The sequence below is a fragment of the Solanum dulcamara genome, chromosome 11, assembly GCF_947179165.1.
Source record: "Solanum dulcamara chromosome 11, daSolDulc1.2, whole genome shotgun sequence".
Lineage (NCBI taxonomy): Eukaryota > Viridiplantae > Streptophyta > Magnoliopsida > Solanales > Solanaceae > Solanum > Solanum dulcamara.
In genome coordinates, this window is record NC_077247.1 from 53,938,079 (window position 1) to 53,958,008 (window position 19,930).

A 19,930-nucleotide genomic window follows, 5' to 3' on the forward strand; every position below is an offset into this window, starting at 1 on the left:
TGGTGCTAACAACCCCAGAGCAAATACTTTATTTATTTTCGAGGAACTGTACATGTGCAATAGCAGAAATATGCTTTCTGTATCAAAACGGACAAAAATATATTATGATATTCACAAGACAGTAAGATTGATCTCCTGCTTCCTTATTTCCCTGTATAAAAAGCACACCGTAACCTATTCATTGAGAACTCATAGTTCTGATGCAGAGTCACCCTCAAGACTATGAGATTGATCCAAAGAAGATGATTCTCTTCCAGTAGAAAAGTAAGACCAGGCTAAGACAGCAGAGCCTAGTGTAATTGTGGCAGCAATCGAACCCCATATCCATTTCTTCTGCCTTCTCTTCCTTATTTGCCTAAGACGCCGTGCTGTCTCTGCACAATACAAACAAAGACAGAGAAACTGTCATTTTCTACGAAACAAACAGCATCTGCTGGTAGATCCTCCTCCTCAAACGACGACAAAGCAACCCAGCAAAATAAAAAAGCATCACTACGTAGCATTACCCTGATGGACTGTGGGTACCAAAATTAGATATCTGAGAAGCAGCCTGAGCAGTTGTTACTCAGGATAATATAACTACATCTGTAAGGTCTTCAATGACACACTAACCTACAAATTGGCCTATGAATCAAATGTACTCCTGATGTAAGTTATACGTTAGCAAGGAAGTAACTAGCCTCAATATGGTCTTTCATACAGTTCTGCAAATCGGATGCCTGTATGCATACAATCTAATTTGACAGATATTAAGGAGTCAATATGCCTTGCATATGGTATTTTCCTTTACACGATTAAGAATTAAATGTCAAACTTTGACCAACACAATTATAGAGAAAATACAGAAAAAACTGCATTTATGAGTGACAAAGTTCACACTGAAGTTTGGTTGTAGAATAACAGATAGCCCAAGACATTAGTCTGGATGCACTAACGATGAAACATAAACATTTGGCGTGGATAGCGGGGAAGATATTTGCAGTTCAGACAAAACCATAAATGATGACTTTATGAATTAGAGCCCGCTTGGATTGACTTATAAGTTGCTGAAAACACCTTATAATTTTTGTTTTCAGCTTTTTTGAGTGTTTAACTGACCAACTTAAAGCCATTTTGTGTTTAAAATTAGCTCAAAAAAATAATTAGGCATGTTTGGCTTAGCTTATCTAACGTTGGGTTAGGGTAGCCCAACTTATTTTTTTTGGCCTATAAGCTACTTTCAGCTTATAGGCTGTTTTAGATAAACTAAGTCAAACAGCTCTTAGTTCAGTTGGAACAGAAGAACACCATGTCTGGCTAATCCGGAGTTAGATTTCACATTTGTAGTGGAAAAGAATTACTTTATTAGATTACTGTGTTTGTTTCGGCCCCTCTTGTTTCTCCGATTCAATGCTGACAGCTGAATTTGCAAATTAAAAAGAATATTTTCCCTCTATAATAGAAGATGCCAATATAAAGTTCTTATTCTTTCACAAATCTCAGATAAGGGAGGAGGCAGTTGCCATCCCAGCCTCAACAATATTCCTATTATTTATTTATTTTGAGGCAAATATTCCTGTTATAACTATAACTACCTAGTTGCTGCCTATCAGCATACCTCATCTATTTTGTGGATGCAACAAGTCAAAAATTGATCGACACAGAGTATGAGCAACAAATGAAGATCTCCCCAAGCATTTGCCAAAACAATGCTGAGAGAATAGGCAAATGCCTACTTTAAATGTGCAACAACACATTGGCTTCAAATTATAAGTAGTAGCATGGAACATAAACTCACCTATAGCTTCCTGATTCCTCTGTGACATCTCTCGATTCACAGCTTCGTAATAATTCAACCTGTCCCATAGTCGAGCTATGTCAAAGTTCTTTGACTCAATTTGAGCCTCAATTTCTGTCTCCATCTCAGCCTTTGCTGTTCCCCTTCCAATGGACTCTGATACAACCCGAATGACGTGGACTTGTTGACACAAATCTTCCCCCTGATCATCTGGCTGTTCATTGTCCAATTCCTCTCCAGCAGCAGGATTAGGAGGGAAGTTCAACCCCACGAGAGATAATCGCTCACGAATCCTCTGCCACTGGGTTTGCATATTATTTAGAACTTCTTCTACTTGCTTTCGCTTTTCAATTTCCGTTAATAAGCTCAATCTTATTTCTCGTAGCTCATTTTCAAAATCATTTGTAGGTATCTGTGGTCCATTCTCTGAAGATAGTTCTGAAGAGAGGATGCACATAAGAAAACCAAAAATAATGTTATACTAGTATTACAGTAAGCACGATGATGACATACAATTCTCAATAACTTGACACAAGAAAAAGGAAAAGGCACTCAATGGTAACAAGGTAATTACATAGAACAACAAAATTTGCACAGTTGACTGAAAAATGTAAAGCCTACAACTATGCATCAGGGAGAAAAGAAAGGAAGCCAATGTGACAGCCAGGAAGAAGAAAAGGAAGAAAATAGCAAAGAGAACATTCAAACTATTACTAGAAGAGGAACAAATAGACACCTCAAGTTCAATTTCAATGTAAGATCAAAAGAAATAACCATGAAAATTATCAAATTATGAAAAGGTGACTACCTTCCCAAGCATCATAAAATTCTCCCATCGGGGTCATGGAACTTAAACAGCGCTGTAATCCACCATTACTCTCACTCTCACCAAAACTCCTGACACTCAGAGATTCTTGTGGGTCAAAGAAATCATCAGCTTCACCCCCTCTCCGCAAATTGAATGCAGCAGATTTCATTGTACCATTTTGCCCAGCTGAACCATTATGCAAATCTTGGTGAAAAAGCTCCCCATCACAGAGGTCAGTCACTTCACCATCCTTCACCAGGTTATCAGTAGTGAATAACAAATTATCCTCTTTCGCACAATTAGCTGTCTCCCTAGAAATGGAAGGGTCATCAACAAATGTACAGGGGAGCTCCTCCTCCGTATCTCTTAAATTCTCATCTATCTTCTCTCCATTTAGAGCTTGATGTTGAGTGCCAAAATCATCTTCAGTGAAACTCTGTGAAAGGCGTGGACCTCGGCGCTTGTGATTGATTATGTAGGGCGATGGAGGAAATGACGAAGGAGAATCTGGGTATGAAGGAGAATCTGGAAGTGGTGTTGGCTTGGGAATTGTGTATAGTGCAGGAGATATTTGAGTCCAGTGGTCTTTCCTATCTCCTGTTACAGAGGACTTACCATTGGTATCATCCATCTTTACATTAGACTGGATAATTTTCCTTTCTAGTTTTGAACTAGAACCATTCTTGCTTCTATCAAAACTTGAATTAGGAATGTTGTTCCTCCTCTCAAACTTTGATTCATGAATGCTCTTGGAAGTTGTCATGGATTTCGAGCCCCCGGGTTCTATTAATCTATCCATAGCTATTGCTGTATATGTCGGCATGGCTTACTATACCATCAACACCTATTAGAAAAAACAGAAAGAAACATTGCACAATAACCAATTAATTCGTTTTCCATTAAGAATACATAAAAGCACGTCAATCTGATCCTGAAGATAAAAAATAAGCAGCATAAAAGAAAGGAAGCACTTGTTCCAAACTCTAATACTAAAGAACCAGGCAGAGAAATTCCAAGGAATTGCAAAGGCAAGTCGACAAAACCTAGAAATGCTGGTATTTATTAATACAATTTTTGAAATTTCAAGTCCAAAAAATCATGATTACATCTTAATCCACCTAAATTTTACTTATCCGCTAAAACCAATATAGGTTTGCTCAACTTTAAAATCCATTCATCCACATCTAGGTTAACAAATATCTAACTGGTAATTATAGGTCCAAAATGATGAAATCAAATGTGTCAACAAAGACAAGTAATAACAACAACAGAGAAAGATGATTCAATAGAGATGAGAAAGTTACCTGAAGATGGGAAAGAAGCAGAAGAAAACCCTAAGGAAAGGGAAGGGGACTCAGAAGGTAGGGGGAGAGATTGAGAAATTGCGAATCGCGATTGTCAAAGGTCATGATATTTTGATTCAGTGTGGAACAAGTTACCATTGATGCAGAGCACAGGACTTGTTCTCTCTCCCCCAACTCTGACTCTGACCGAGACCCTGGCCTTTCGGAGAAGGCAGAGAGCCTGTTCCCTAAAGCCGAGGTACCCTCGCGGTCATGGAATGCTTCTTTCTTCCTTCTTTCTCTGTCTGTTTGTTAAGTAAGTAGCGTCTTTTCCTTCGCCTGCCTGTCTTGTATCTCTTTACACTGTCCTTATTTCTCGATATCTTTCTGGTGCTTCTCCTCCCCTCACACAATCAAAGGCCAAAATGCAAACACAACATCCCACTTTATTATTCTATAAACTAACGCAACAAGATTCTTTTATTTTGTCGTACCATCCACAGGTCACCTCCCTTTCTTCTTTTTTTAATACATAGTTAACACGTGTGACAATTAGTAGATTAAATAAATGGAAAGTACGTATCTTTTCACCTTCGAAATGGTATTAAATTAAAATATTTAGAACAAAAAAAAGAAGGACTTATTCTCGATTGAAGTACTATTAGTAGTTTAAACGTATTTTGAGTTGGCTAACTTGGCCAAGTTCGTTGAGTTATAGAATTTTGTAGTACTATTTTTCTTTTGGACTTTTGAGAACGATTGGGACATTTTTCATTAAGAGATCCCTTTATTTTAGTTTCTAACCAAAAATGGGACAAATCATGTGAAGGCCAACCAAAATGAATTTTGTTTCTTAATTGATGGGTTGGATAGTTGAAGGGGAAGCTAGAAGGACCCTATATTCCACCTAAATTGTAGGAATTTCTGCCAATCACAAGGATATTGTTTTTGCTTTTTCTTCTTGGTCAATTGAAGGAGCTAGAAATCTCAAAAATCATGCCCACATAGGACCGTAGCTAATGCCACCTGTAAGGAGTGGCGGCTCTACCTTTTTCTTTTCTCAAGATTGCATAGTTTTGACAAGTTGACAATTTGGTCAAATTATCCTTCTTTTTTATTTGTGCCTATATAATAAACAAAATTTTATGAAATGAGAATCAGAAGATATATAGAGAGAACACAACCAATACTTTCATTTCCTTTCAATCTCTCTTTTTTTTACTATATATATCTATTTTAATTAATTTGCTAAGTTATTTTTTTTATAACACGTTATCAATATGAAGTTTTAATTTTTTTCAAATATATTAACTCCTATATCAGGTATATCTACTGAAAAAAATTATTTTTAGTTGTCTTTATTCTTTCTAAATTAATTTCTATCTCAATTTTATCATGTCAAATTTATCAAAACTTGAGTTTGTGGCACTTAATATTTTTGAAAAAAATTATTTATCATGAATCCTTGATGCTGAAATTCTCCTTGACGCTAAATGTCTTGGTGATACTATTAAACAAGATAATAAAGCATCAAGTCAAGGTAAATCAAATACCATAATTTTTCTCCGTCATCATATTCATGAAAGATTAAAAACTGAATATTTAACTGTGAAAGACCCTCTTGAATTATGGACTAATTTGAAGGATCGATATCACCACCTAAAACTTATGGTGTTACCAAAAGCCCGATATAACTGAATACATCTTCAATTTTAAGATTTTAAAACTGTGAAAGAGTATAATCTGCTATCCACAAGGTAAGTTTCATGTTAAAATTATGTGGAGATTCTATCACTGATGATAACTTACTTGAGAAAACTCTTTCCATTTTTTACGCTTAAAATGTGTTGCTACAACAACAATATCGTAAAAAAGATTTAAGAAGTATTGTAAATTAATTACATGCCTACTTGTGGACGAGCAGAATAATATTTTACTAATAAAAAATCATGAAGTCTGTCCTACTAGGTCTGGTCCATTCCCTGAAGCGAATGTTGTAGCAACACATAATCATTCTGAATTGAGACAAAATAATTATCGCGACCGCGGCCATGGTCGTGGACGTGGGCGAGGACGTGGTAGAGGACGAAATAATTATCGTCATCATGTTGAAAATAAACATGAGAACAATAAATTTCCTCAAAATAATCTTTCCACATGTAAATCTAATATTTGCCACTTGTATGGTATGAAGGGTCATTGAGCACGTGAATGTCGTACGCTCGATCATTTTGTGAAACTTTATCAAGCCTCTCTCAAAAGAAGAGATAATAATATAGAGGCATACTTGAATTTTTAGAATGATGATAATGAAGCAACTCCCTCAAATAAATATGAAGATATTGAAGCGAATCTTGCTTATAAAGATGATGCTTTCGAAGATCTACCAAATATTACTCATTTGAAAGCTGAAAATTTTATGAATATTGATTGAAAAATTGATCATCTAACTGGGATAAAAATAGTTATTTTTTTTATTATGTTGTCCTTCGTAAAATATTTCTTAAGGCAGTGCAATTTCTTACAAGTTTCTTATGTTGTTAGTTGTTCACGTTCTTATAATGTATCTTTTTGTTTATGAAGAATATGGAAATTCTCAGTCATCAGTTGGATCCGATATCAATTATGATAATATGTGTCTTATTGACAGTGCCACAACACACATTATTTTAAGAGATAAAAAATATTTCTCTTATTTGATTATGAAAGAAGCTAATGTTAATACAATATCTGATAGTACAAGATTAATTGAATGATCCAAAAATGCTAAAGTTATACTTGTCGGAGGAACAAATTTAACAATTAATGAAGCATTATATTGTAGTAAGTCTCAAAGAAACTTAATAAGTTTCAAAGATATTCGTCAAAATTGTTATCATATTGAGACTACAAATGACGAAAAGAATGAATATCTTTATAATACTACAATGATGTCGGGCAAAAAGTTTATACTTAAAAAGTTATTCGCTTTTTCATTCGGCTTATACTTTACATGTATTAGCATGGTTGAAACACATGCCATAGTAAATCAAATGTTTACTAACTCAAATGATTTTTTTATTTGGCATGACCGGTTGAGCTATCCCGATTTTAATATGATGCGCAAAATAATTGAGAGTTCACATGGACACTCTTTGAAAAAATAAAAGATTCTTTAATTTAAAGACTTTTCTTGTGCTGCATGTTCTCAAGAAAAATTGATTACTAGACCATCAGTAATCAAAATGGGCATTGATCCCCAACATTTCTGGAACATATATATGATGATATATGTGGGGCCATTCACCCATCATGTGGACCATTCAAATATTATATGGTTTAATAAATGCATCTACAAGATGGTCACATATGTGCTTATTATCAACTCGTAATATGATATTTGCGAGATTACTTGCTCAAATAATTAAGTTAAGAACATAATTTTCAGATTATGCAATAAAAATAATTCGTCTTGATAATACTGGTGAGTTCACATCTCAAATATTTACATTTAATGATTATTGTTTATCCACTTGGATAACAGTTGAGCATCCGGTTGCTTATGTTCATACTCAAAATAGTCTAGCAGAATCATTGATTAAATGTGTCCAATTAATTGCTAGACCAATGCTTATGAGAATAAAATTCCCCATTTCATTGTGGGGTCATGCTATTTTGCATGCTGCAAGTCTTGTGCGGATCAGACCCACAAGTTATCATAAAGTCTCCATCTTAGAATATTTGAATGTGTAGTATATGTTCCAATTACTCCACCACAACGCACAAAAATGGGACCCCAAAGAAGATTGGGGATATATGTTGGGTATGAATCTCCTTCTATCATAAAATATTTAGAACATATGACTAGAGATTTATTCACCATAAGATTTGTTGATTGTTATTTTGATGAATCAGTATACCCAACATTAAGGGGAGAAAATAAACAACTGAAAAGAGAAATAGATTGAAATGCATTATCACTATCTCATTTAGATCCATGTATAAATAAATGTGAATTGAAATATCAAAAAATAATTCATTTGCAAAATATTGCAAATCAAATGCCAGATGCATTCACTAACCTATCAAGAGTTACTAAAACTCATATCCCAGATGCTAATACTCCAATTTGAGTTGATGTCCCAGTAAGATAATTAATTAATGCAAATAAGTCTAAACCACATTTAAAATGTGGTAGACTGATCAGTTCTAAAGATAAAAATCCTCGGAAAAAAAAGCAAACAATAAAGATGATCATGATATGATGGAACATGCTCAAGAAGAGCGAGGATAGATAACAATTGATAAAACCTTGAAAGAGGTTAAGACGCCTGAAAATGATAAAGAAATTTTGATAAATTATGTCTCATCAGAAAAAATATGAAATCGAAATAATGTAATTATCGATAATAGTTTTTCTTATAATATTGCTATGAAAATAATGCAACAACATAGGGATCTTGAACCAAAATCTGTCAATGAATATAGACAGAAGAATGATTGGCCAAAATGGAAAGATGCAATTTAAGTTGAATTAGCTTACTTGAAAAATACAAAGTTTTCAGACCGATAGTCCAAACACCTGAAGGTATAAAATCAGTAGGGTATAAAGCACGACTTATGGCACAAGGATTTTCGCAAAGACCCGACATTGATTATATGAAAATATATTCTCTTATGGTGAATGCAATCACTTTCATGTATCTTATAAATCTGGCAGTTTATGAAAAAATTGGCATGCATCTGATGGATGTCGTTACAGCCTATTTATATGGTTCTCTAGATAATGATATTTTTATGAAAATTATTGAAGGATTTAAAATGTCTAAAATATATAAAGATTCTCGGGAAACTTGTTCAATAAAACTGCAAAAATCTTTATATAGATTGAAACAATCACAGCGAATGTGGTACAATCATCTTAGCGAATATTTGCTAAAAGAATTATATAAAAATGATCCAATTTGCCCTTGTGTCTTTATGAAAAAGTCTGAATCTGAATTTGTCATAATAACAGTATATGTTGATAATTTGAATATTATCGGAACTCCTGAAAAATTTTCAAAGGCAATAAAATGTTTGAAAAAGAAATTTGAAATGAAAGACCTCGGAAAGACAAAATTTTGTCTTGGTCTACAAATTGAACATTTTGCAAATGAAATATTTGTCTATCAATCAACATATACAAAAAATATTTTAAGGAGATTTTACATGGATAAAACACACCCACTAAGTACCCCAATAGTTGTGAGATTTCTTGATAGTAATAAAGATCATTTTCGACCTCATGAAAATGATGAAGAACTTGTTGGTGTTGAAATACCATACCTTAGTGCAATTGGTGCATTAATGTATCTTGCCAACAATTTTAGACCAGATATAGCTTTTTCAGTAAACTTGTTAGCAAGATATAGTTCTTCCCCAACAAGAAGACACTGGAATGGAATTAAGCATCTATTCATATACCTCCGAGGGACCACAGATATGAGATTGTTTTACTCAAATGAATCCACGTCAGAATTGTTTGGTTATGCAGATGCAGGATATTTATCTGATCCCCATAAAGGTCGATCGCAGATGGACTACTTATTTATATACGATGGTACAACTATATAATGATGTTCAACAAAGCAAACTATGGTTGCCACTTCTTCAAATCATGTAGAGATAATAACCATTCATTAAGCAAGTTGAGAATGTGTTTGGTTAAGATCAATAACTAAACACATTCAAGAAACATGTGGCTTTTCTTTGACAAAAGGTGCTTCAACAATATTTTATGAATACAATGCTGCATGTATATCTCAATTAAATGGAGGATATATCAAAGGAGACAGAACTAAACATATTTCACCAAAATTCTTCTTTATCCATGATCTTGAAAAGAAAGGTGAAATAGATGTTCAACAAATTCGTTCAAGTAATAATTTAACAGATATGTTTACCAAGGCATTGCCAACTTCAATCTTTGAGAAATTGAGATACAAGATTGAAATGCATTATCTTCGAGATGTTAAATGATGTCTTTATCAAGCGGAGTATGATACGCGCTGCACTCTTTTTTCCTTAGTCTAGGTTTTGTCCCACTGGGTTTTTCTAGCAAGGGTTTTAATGAAACAACACTTAAGGCATATTACCAGATGTGTGTATTATTTTTTTCTTCACTAGGCTTTTTTCCACTGAATTTTTTCTAGTAAGGTTTTAACGAGGCACAACATCTATGAGTGTTCAAAATAACTATGTATATTGTTTCTTATAATATTTTTTTACACGTGAACATCCAAGGAGGGTGTTAGGAAATGAATATCTTTTTTTAAGTGGGACCCACCCACTTTACAAGTTGGACAACTTGGGCAAATTGCCCTCTTCTTCTTGTGCCTATATAATAGGCAAAATTTTATGAAATGAGAATAAGAAGATACGAGAACACACGCAATACTTTTATTTTCTCTCAATCTCTCTTTCTCTCACTATATATATCTCTTTAATTAATTTGCTAAGTTATTTTCTTTTATAACAATTATTAGATTGTTTTTATACCATATTTCTTCAGTGCTCATTTCCTCGCCACTGCTCTAAGTTGAGTTTCTCTTATTTCTCCTGTTTAGAAGTGGGAAAGGGCATCGGTTTTCAAAGTGGAGAAGAATAAAAATGATTTTTTTCCCTTTCTAATTCACTAATTAAGCATAGAAAACATGTATTAATTTGTACTTAAACTTTTTCCAGTGTTCTGTTCGTAATTAACTCCAGATTAATATAAGAAGTTGAAACGATTAGACCATGAATATATAGTGGCGGGAGACTATGTATCATGAATTAACATTTAATAATTGTTACCATTTTGCATCAATCTGCATGATTCAAAGATTTAACTTTTATATGTATGTACTCAAATATTATACTGTACGTAATATTTTATTGTACCCGCCCATGCCACTTAATTACTCGTGGTCTAGAAACACAAATAAATAGCCTGACTAGCTGTATGGTACTTGATCAGATCTCCATTGTTCCCATTTGCTCAAAAAGAAGTATGGTGTTTATCACAAAATGTTGCGCCGGTAATTATGTTTTCCTCACCCTCCTAATTTGAGGTTTTGAGTTCGAATCTTAAGAATAGAGCCATCTTTGACAAAAAAACATATTTTCCGACACAAATTTAAATGATTCGAATCCTAAAACATATACGAGACACAGAATTTAAATAAAAAATAAAGAAGTATATATGTTGTCTATTCAACAATATACATATGTATAAGAGTTTTTACGGTTTGGATAAAAATCGATCCAAATCGAAAAATCAAATCAATACAATCAAATAAATTAATTTTTATTTGGTTTGGTTTTACATTTTTAAAAATCGTTAATATTTGGTTTGATTTTGATTTTATTTAAAAAATTGAATAAATAACTGAACCAAACCGATAATTATATACATATATTTTTATAATTATACATTCATAATATATTATTTTTATGAATATTTTTTTATGCAAAAAATAAAGCACACTAATTTAAAAAACGTAAGGTATGATGCATTTTGAATTTGTGCAACAATATCATTAACTAGTGTTTGACCATAAATTCCCAAATATTTTTGACAAGTAATTTTTGAGTGAAGTTTTTGGTCAAATTTCACTATGCGCTTGACTATAGATTTTGAGAGAAATATATGACTATAAAAAATATGATTTATACGCATAAGTTCTAAAGTTTATTAAAAATACCGATAAGATTTTATTATCATTTTATAATGAGCAAGTTCTATGGAAAACATGAAAACGAACACAACTACTATGAATTCGAAAAAAGAGGAAGAGAACAAAAGGAAAATACCATTGATTTGTATACGAAAAATTACTATTACTACTTGTAATTGGGAGTGACTTCAGAGAGCAAGCTTGGATAAAAATTGTATAAAGTATGTATATAACTGTATAAATTTTGTACAACAAACTTGGACTGAAATTTAGTCCCAATATAAATGATGAGTGTTTTTATAAAATATAAAAATTTGGGGTAATTTTTAAATTTTTTAAAAATTCCCAAATACTAAAATTTGGCCCAAATTATATTTTTTTAAAAACTTGGGATGTTTGCCAAATATATTTGTCAATTAATGACAAGTTATATGGCAAAACACTAGTTCTCAAGTTTTTTTCAAGTTTTTCACAAATATATTTGTGGTCAAACGACACCTTAGTTTACGCATTATTGAGTAAACTTATGTTGCTTGATACATTGAATTAGCTAACGATATAAACAAAAGGTTAAATATAGTTGAAGTTCTGATGTAAGAATTATAAGAACTAAAATGGCATGAAGAAAATTTATTTCGTTTTGAATGAATGGTTGTTTTTTCTCTTTTGAATGAATCGTTTATTTTTATTTTTGTGAATGATTAATAACCGAATAGTTGAAACAAATCAAATTAAAATCGATAACAATCAAACTGATGAATGCATATTTTTTGAACTGATTTAATTTTAATAATTTAAAAATTGATTAAATCAATTTAATTTTAATTTTAATTAATAACCGATACCAATTAATTGTGTGAACATCCTGCATATGTACTGCGACTTAATAAGTGAGTATTAACTAATGCTCATGATGGCCACATGATACCGCTGCTTCAAAGTTGACTTTCTTTAGTAGGATGAAAGAGGCGGTGGATCAAAGTTAAGAAAATGAAAAAAATTCTTTTTATGCTTACTCGTAATTAATAAATTAAGAAATAAAAATGAATATTATCTCAAGTTTTATTTTCGTAATCAAATTCATCATACTTCATTCAATGTTCTCTTCATTAGGCAAAACCAGTAAACTCCGGCTTTGGTGTATTATTATTGGCAGCCTTAGTTTCCAGTTAAGACTGTAAACAAAAATGGGAAGAAGAAACTAGACTGCAGGGATCTTAATCCATAGCCACAATTTAAATTGTAATTTGCATGAATAAACATGGACAGCTTGATAAGAGTATATATCACCTCGAAATTTTAAGGATCTCTAAAATCACATGATGATATGAATTATTAGTATTATATATCAAGTTGTTATCAACGAGATCTTCTGTACCAGGAAATCAAAAAATCAAGGTGGTCCATCATAATTACCAAATTTCTTTAATCAATCTACAGCCGTGGTGAAGTTGGAGGAACTGAAGAAGTCTGCAACACATCACCAAACCCTCCCTCTCTAACATACTGAATGTACCTCGAGAATTCGGGCCTAGCAGTTGCCTTTTTCTTCTTCTTCGTTTCGAATAGACTGAATATCGGGTGAAGTTTGCTAGCTTTTTTCGCTTCTTTATTCAATTGAGGACTCATCGGGAAATTCTGCTCCGGCGTCGTCACCTTCCTGGATGGACTAAAAAATTTAGCTGCTGGAACGCTTCTGTTTCGGTTCAGCTTTGGCTCTACTAGTGGAGTTGATGGTGCCTCCTCTTTAATCAATTCATCATATCCTTTATAATCTCTTCGTGTGCTCAGTGCTCTAAACATGGCTAAACTAAATTAACGGATAAAGCAACTTCCAGATCTATTGAACTGGGCGTAATTAAAATGATGCAGGAAGAAAAATTGGTCCTATTGAGAAATGCTAATGTAACAATGAAGTATTAAATAGTTTGGTTGGCTAGAAAGGGGAGTTATTTAATTGCTATTAATTGAGGTATTCTGACACAAATATGGTCAGTGGCCTTATTTTTCAAAATTTGCGAACGCCATATGAAATGGGAGGGTTGAAATTTCGTTTTCCTGGAGAAGCTAACAGCAAAGCTTTCCCTGTCTGACTTTCTAGCGCTAAAATCAACTAATTTAATGGAAGTGGGACCATATATGAGAAAATGAAAGGCCATAGAGTTAGCTTGCAGTAGGTCACGACAAATTTAATTCTGACCTTGTGTAAGATCAGTTTAAGATAGAAATATTTTTTAATTAGATTTTTTTAATATTCAAATTCAAAGTAATGTTATTCAATCCCAACATACACAATTTTTATTAGTGTGGCGCATGATAAGGAAAATGTTGCATCTAGATCCAACGAACGCCGATTAATGTTTGGATATATTAAGGCCTGGGACTATTTATTTGAATGAGTACGCTCTTTCCAGAGAAACCATGAAACTGAAAGATGGATAAATTTATAGTGTAATTGATTAGCCAAATAACCGACATGTTTGAATGAGTATGCCTCTTTTAGAAAAAAACTGGAATAAAAGTTTGTTCCGTCCAACTTTATTTTAAGTATATTAAATTATTTCCTTTAATTTCAGATTGGAGACATTTTCTTCCTTCTACCCAAGCAATACATAATTCAAATGATGGAATACCTTTCTTCCAAATTATGATTTTTGATTCATTCAAAGAATAAGCATATGCGATATCCCATACCTATCAAATTTAATTTCAACTTTTTGTTTCTTTATAGTGATATTCCAATATTTTTCGTCAAAACTTTGAGTTTGCATTTGTTAAGAAATTCGCTTAATATGTATAAATAACTCAAAATTCTGAATCTGTCTCTAATTTAATTTAAATATTATTACGTATATATACACACTTCATTACAATTGCAATTGAATATTAGGCTCGTCAATTCCAAATTGTTTAGTGCCGTAAAACCACACGTAGTGAACTATTTATAAAATATAATCTATGATCTTCTGTACCACAAAATCCAAATTAACTTAAAAACATATTTTATGTCACTAATTTACTGCAGCCAAGTTGGATTTGGAGGAAGTACTCGTCTGCAAAACATCTCCAAAACCTCCCTCTCTAACATACTGAATGTACCTTGAGAATTCAGGCCTAGCAGTTGCCTTTTTCTTCCTCTTCGTTTCGAATAGACTGAATATCGGGTGAATCTTGCTCGCTTTTTTAGCTTCCTTTACCTGAGCACTCGCACGAAAATTGTCCTCATCTGTTACCTTCTTGGAGGAAGAGCTAAAAAATTTAGCAGCAGCTGGAACTGTTCTGTTTCTGCTCAATTTTGGCTTCCCCAATATGGGAGCACAAGGCTCATCCTTCTCTTCCTTATTCAATACTCCATATCCTCTATAGTCCCTTCGTGTACTCATTGCTCTAAACATGGCTTACCTTTAACTAATTAGTGTACGTACAAGTTTCAAAAAAGTGAAACAGCACCCAAATTTCTTGAATTATAGGCTGCTTAAAATGAAGGAAGAGATTGAGAGATAAAGAAAACAACGTATATGTTATATAGGAGTAGTAGTTAGGTTGGGGTTACGCATTTAATTGCTGTATTTTAAAGCAAGTTGTGGCCTCACCTTACAAAAATTGTGTGTTCTCACGTGGTTCCTAAGGCTTTGAAAGTCAATTGCTGAAGAAACCTGGAACTTTCCTTGTTTTGACTTCTCCTGATAAATATTTATATGCTGGAATTCTGACCATAATAAATGGCAGAACAATTATATACAATATATAATAATAGAAGTGTGACCATGGACTTTTTCTAATTCTAACAAGGCATGCTATGAAAATATATTTTAGTAGATGTTAAAGATAATATTTCTTATTTTAGTTTTTGTATCTTTCCTTACGTTGAAAAGAATCAATTTAGATAAACACTATTTGATCAGTGAATAACAACGAACTTAATTGCATATGTTTGAACGGATACTCTTCTCTGAAACAAAAAAGATATTGATGAAAAGTTTGTTGTTTTAGTACGTTAGATAATCACCACCCGAATTATCAGTGTTTCTTTATTTTTTTGATTGAATTATTGTACAAAATCAAACACCTAAACAATTCATATATATGTAGAATTTTACATAATTATGGGGATGTAAATGAATTTTGAAGAACAGAGAATTATTCATAACTGAATAAACTAAAACAGAAGAGTTTTGTACATGTATATGACTATTATGTGAAGGAAGTGAATTTTTTTTGCTATTCTTTTCTTGATGTATAATAGAAACACACACCTTATTAAACTGGTCAAGATCAATTTTCTTAATTAAAGTGCTTCTTTAAATATCGAAGACATCTCTTTTTAACCTGAGCAACAAGACGAGATCATTTCGTTCCGTTTAAGTGAATGATGTCCCACCGTAATTGTTGGAAAAAAAATACTCGATTAAATTAGCTAGACCAAAATACGGAAAGTAAGAAAAAAAATATTGCAATGTATTTAATCAAAAAATTGTAGTATATATACCTTGATATGCAAATGGTGAAAGTTAACACTGATGAGAGTTACTTGCACTCTACTATTTATTGCAACGGAGAAGTACTGATAATAATGGCCTTTTCCATACAAAGTTAAATACGACAGTAACAACTTGTGAAAGTGGAACTAGAACTGGATTCACTCGTAGTTGCAAACATAAACGCAACCGAACATATATTCCTAATCTATTACACATACATACTTAATTTGACAAGAACAACATGTTCATCATTATCATCCCCTCAAACTTGTATGGGAAAATCGCACATTATGATTTTTTTAAAAAGAATTAATTATGTAATCGATGACTGGCTAATATTCTAAAGAAGCAAAATTAATGAACCCCACATTTGGAGGAAGTCGTCTGCAGCACATCACCAAAACCTCCCTCTCTAACATATTGAATGTACCTCGAGAATTCGGGCCTAGCAGTGGCTTTCTTCTTTCTCTTCGTTTCGAATAGACTAAAAATTGGGTGGATCTTGCTTGCTTTCTTCGCTTCCTTTAGCTGAGTATTCTCCCTGAAATTGTCCTCGGACGTGACCTTCTTGGACGAGGAGCTAAAGAAGTTAGCAGCAGCTGGAACCGTTCTGCTTTTACTCAATTTTGGTTCCAATGTTATCAATGGGGCAGAAGGTGCCTCCTCCTTTATCAGTTCTTCATATCCTTTATAGTCTCTTCGTGTACTCATTGCTCTAAACATGGCTTCAATTGATTAGTATAGTATTACTCACAAGTAAACGAAAAACAAAACAGCTCCCAAATTTTCTTGAACTAGGCTTAAAATGAAGGAATAAGAGATTAATAGAGAAAATAAGTGATTGAGAGATGAAGATCAAAGTATATGTTATAGACTTTAATTAGTTAGGTTGGGATACTAGCAGCTAGCTAAGGGAGTTATTTAAAGGTCCTACTACTGTATATTAGTTGAGGTATTTTAGTACGTAACACTTATGTGATATATATGTGGCCCTCTAGCTTATTTTTCTAAGGTTACGTGCGCTTGTGGTTGTAAGTATGTATGGCTGAGCAGAGCTTGTTTGACTTCCTCATCCAAAATACACTTACTTTCTTGATTCCAACAAGGCATGCTATGATTATTACATGTTTCTTCTAGTTGAAAATAAATCAATTCGGATAAACTATTTGATTTCTGTAAGCCAACGTCTCCGTTTTAGAGTAAGCAAGAAAATATAAAATAGGCATCATGCCGTATGAGTATTTCTTTCTTTATTTTTTTATTAAATTATTGTGCCACTTTTACAATGTGCCTGATTAAGTTTTAGATGAAACCTTTTATATTTCAAATTCAAGACTTAAAACCTTCCTGCATAGTAGAAGTCGATTAAATCAATTACTAATAGTTACACCTATATCTCAAAATCGAACACCTAGAGGCTAGACCACATATAAAATAGAGGGTTAAGCGTCTAATTTTGACGAATAGAGGCTGTATTTGTTAACTAATTAAACGTCTATTCAAGTGAAGTTATTAATGAAAATTTTGAAACTAAATTGAAACTTATAAGTAATAATTATGAAATTTTAAGAGAAAATAGTAATATCTTATCAAATAATTTGAGTCCCCAGATTAAGTCATTGCTATAATGGGGCATTTTAAAACACGGCTAAAAGTTGCCTGCATATACATTTTGGCATTTTGATATTGTAAGAGTTATTATATATACTCTCTCCATATCATATTAGTTATCACATTTTCCTCTTACACGCTCTTTATGAAATTTTAAATAAAAAAATATTTTTACTAATTTATCATCAACTCTTTAACGCCAATGTAAACAATATTGTGTCCTAATGAAACATTCAAGGATGTAAAATGTCCAAAACCCCTGCTCTCTGGTCGTTAGGTGAAAACGAGGACTAGCTTTTAATTTGAAAAGAGACGTTTGCATATTTTAGGAGAAAACTTCATACCAAAAAATAAACTAAAAAATTGAACCGTTTCCAAGTAATTTGTTTCTTGCTGATCTTCCATAAACATTTTCCAATAACAGCCCACAGTTTATCTCAGAATCTCCGACGATCAAGTGAGAAGAAAAAATAGCAAACAAACCAACATTCCTAAATCCTGATCTGTTACATTACATATACACATTTTGACATGAACAGCATGCTCATCATCAACTCCAAATTAATTCTATACTTTACAACAGTACAACCACGTATGAATTTACTAGTACGTAATAAAAAAGTTATCGATGGATGATCTTCTAATATATATATATATTCCAAATTAAAGAACCAAAATTAAAAAACACCTGCAAGTATAATCTCACATTACTGCAGCAATATTGTTGGATTTGGAGGAAGTACTAGTCTGCAACACCTCCCTCGCTAACATACTGAATGTACCTCGAGAATTCAGGCCTTGCTGTTGCCTTCTTCTTTCTCTTCGTTTCGAATAGACTGTATATTGCTCGCCTTTTTCGCTTCCTTTACCTGAACATTCACCTGGAAATTGTCCTTCTTGGATGAAGAGCTAAAGAATTTAGCAGCAGCGGGAACTGTTCTGTTTCTATTCAATTTTGGGTTTCCCAATATTGGAGCACAAGGCTCATCCTCCTCCTCTTCCTTAATCAATAATCCATATCCTCTATAGTCCCTTCGTGTGCTCATTGCTCTTAACATGGCTTAACTTTAATTAATTAGTGTACGAGTTACGAAAAATTGAAACAGCACCCAAATTTCTTGAATTATAGGCAATTTGAAGGAATGGATTAAAGTGAAGAAGATATTGAATGATGAAAAACAATATGTTTTACAGGTAACTTGCTAGTTTGGGCTACTAGCTAGAGAAGGGAGTTATCATATTTAATTCCTACTATTAGTTGTCAAAAGTTGCGTGCGCTATATATGTGATGTTGAAATAAAGTATATTTATATGGCTGAGCAGAGCTCGAATTCCTTTTTTTGACTTCTCCTGCTAAATCAAATTATTTGACTTGATGAAATCTGACAATATCTGGCAAACAACAACAATATTAATAATGGAAGTGTGACTATGGAGCTTCCAAGTTCAAATTAGGCATGCTATCAAATATGCTAATTAATATTTGGGCTAGTCCAAGACCATGATGACAATTTTTTTAATTTTATATATTTCATTTTATTGAAAACAAATCAATTCGTACATATTATATTATGATTAGTAAAAGATCAACGTGTTTGAACGGGTACAGTCAGTTTAAGAGAAAGCGGGAAAAGTGATAGAAAGTTCGTTAGCTTATATTATAAGATAGATTAAATTAAAGTTTAAACATAATCAAAATGTTGATGGATATAGATAATTGTCGACCACTTGACGGATCATCTCTAATCAATCACCAGCTCCAAGGACCTTAATGAAGATTATAGTTATTCTCAAGGATAATGGTCCTAAAAATATCCGAATTTTGACGAAAGTTACTGTAACAATCCCAAACTTTGAATTGACTTTATTATCTCCATGCACTATTTAATAGTGCATTTTAAAAGTATATTCGTGGTTGGATTAAATTTGAAAGTATTGCTGTTTGGATCAAAATAGCTACTTGAAGCATTTTCTTGGATTGATGTAAGTTTGAAAGTGTTTATGTTTTCTAGTTTGTATGGTTGAAGTCAACGAATTTGATTTTGAGTTGAATGTAATATCCTTGAAGTCAATGAAAAATCTAAAAATTTTGACTTCAACGTTTGAGATTATTACCGCAATTTTCGTCAAAATTTAGGATTTTTTCGGACCATTATCCCTTATTCTTATATATAAATAGAATATATTATGAATAATTAGTATATGAAATTTAAAAATTTAAAAAACAAATAAACCTGGGTTATTTGTTCTAAATGTAGCAATATTTTCTGTTAATTTTCTATTCAGGAGTC

General features: G+C 32.6%; 4 protein-coding genes across 4 annotated transcripts; all 4 read right to left on the reverse strand.

Moving 5' to 3' along the window:
- LOC129873504 (uncharacterized) lies at nt 1-4,322 on the reverse strand. The gene is made up of 4 exons (XM_055948614.1): nt 3,890-4,322; nt 2,586-3,429; nt 1,778-2,215; nt 1-374 (listed from the first exon to the last, which is right to left on the reverse strand). Exons 2-4 carry the CDS (start codon nt 3,406-3,408, stop codon nt 190-192), a joined length of 1,446 nt encoding a protein of 481 aa, XP_055804589.1. The 5' UTR covers nt 3,409-3,429; nt 3,890-4,322; the 3' UTR covers nt 1-189.
- An 8,533-nt stretch (nt 4,323-12,855) lies between these two features.
- On the reverse strand, nt 12,856-13,607 carry LOC129873857 (uncharacterized). Its single transcript, XM_055949050.1, has one exon. The coding sequence runs from the start codon at nt 13,348-13,350 to the stop codon at nt 12,982-12,984; it is 369 nt and encodes a 122-aa protein (XP_055805025.1). The 5' UTR covers nt 13,351-13,607; the 3' UTR covers nt 12,856-12,981.
- Nucleotides 13,608-14,367: 760 nt separating this feature from the next.
- Nucleotides 14,368-15,064, reverse strand: LOC129873589 (uncharacterized). Its single transcript, XM_055948712.1, has one exon. The coding sequence runs from the start codon at nt 14,940-14,942 to the stop codon at nt 14,559-14,561; it is 384 nt and encodes a 127-aa protein (XP_055804687.1). The 5' UTR covers nt 14,943-15,064; the 3' UTR covers nt 14,368-14,558.
- A 1,318-nt stretch (nt 15,065-16,382) lies between these two features.
- Nucleotides 16,383-16,739, reverse strand: LOC129872717 (uncharacterized). The gene has a single exon (XM_055947637.1). The coding sequence runs from the start codon at nt 16,737-16,739 to the stop codon at nt 16,383-16,385; it is 357 nt and encodes a 118-aa protein (XP_055803612.1).
- Between the last annotated feature and the right edge of the window lie 3,191 nt (nt 16,740-19,930).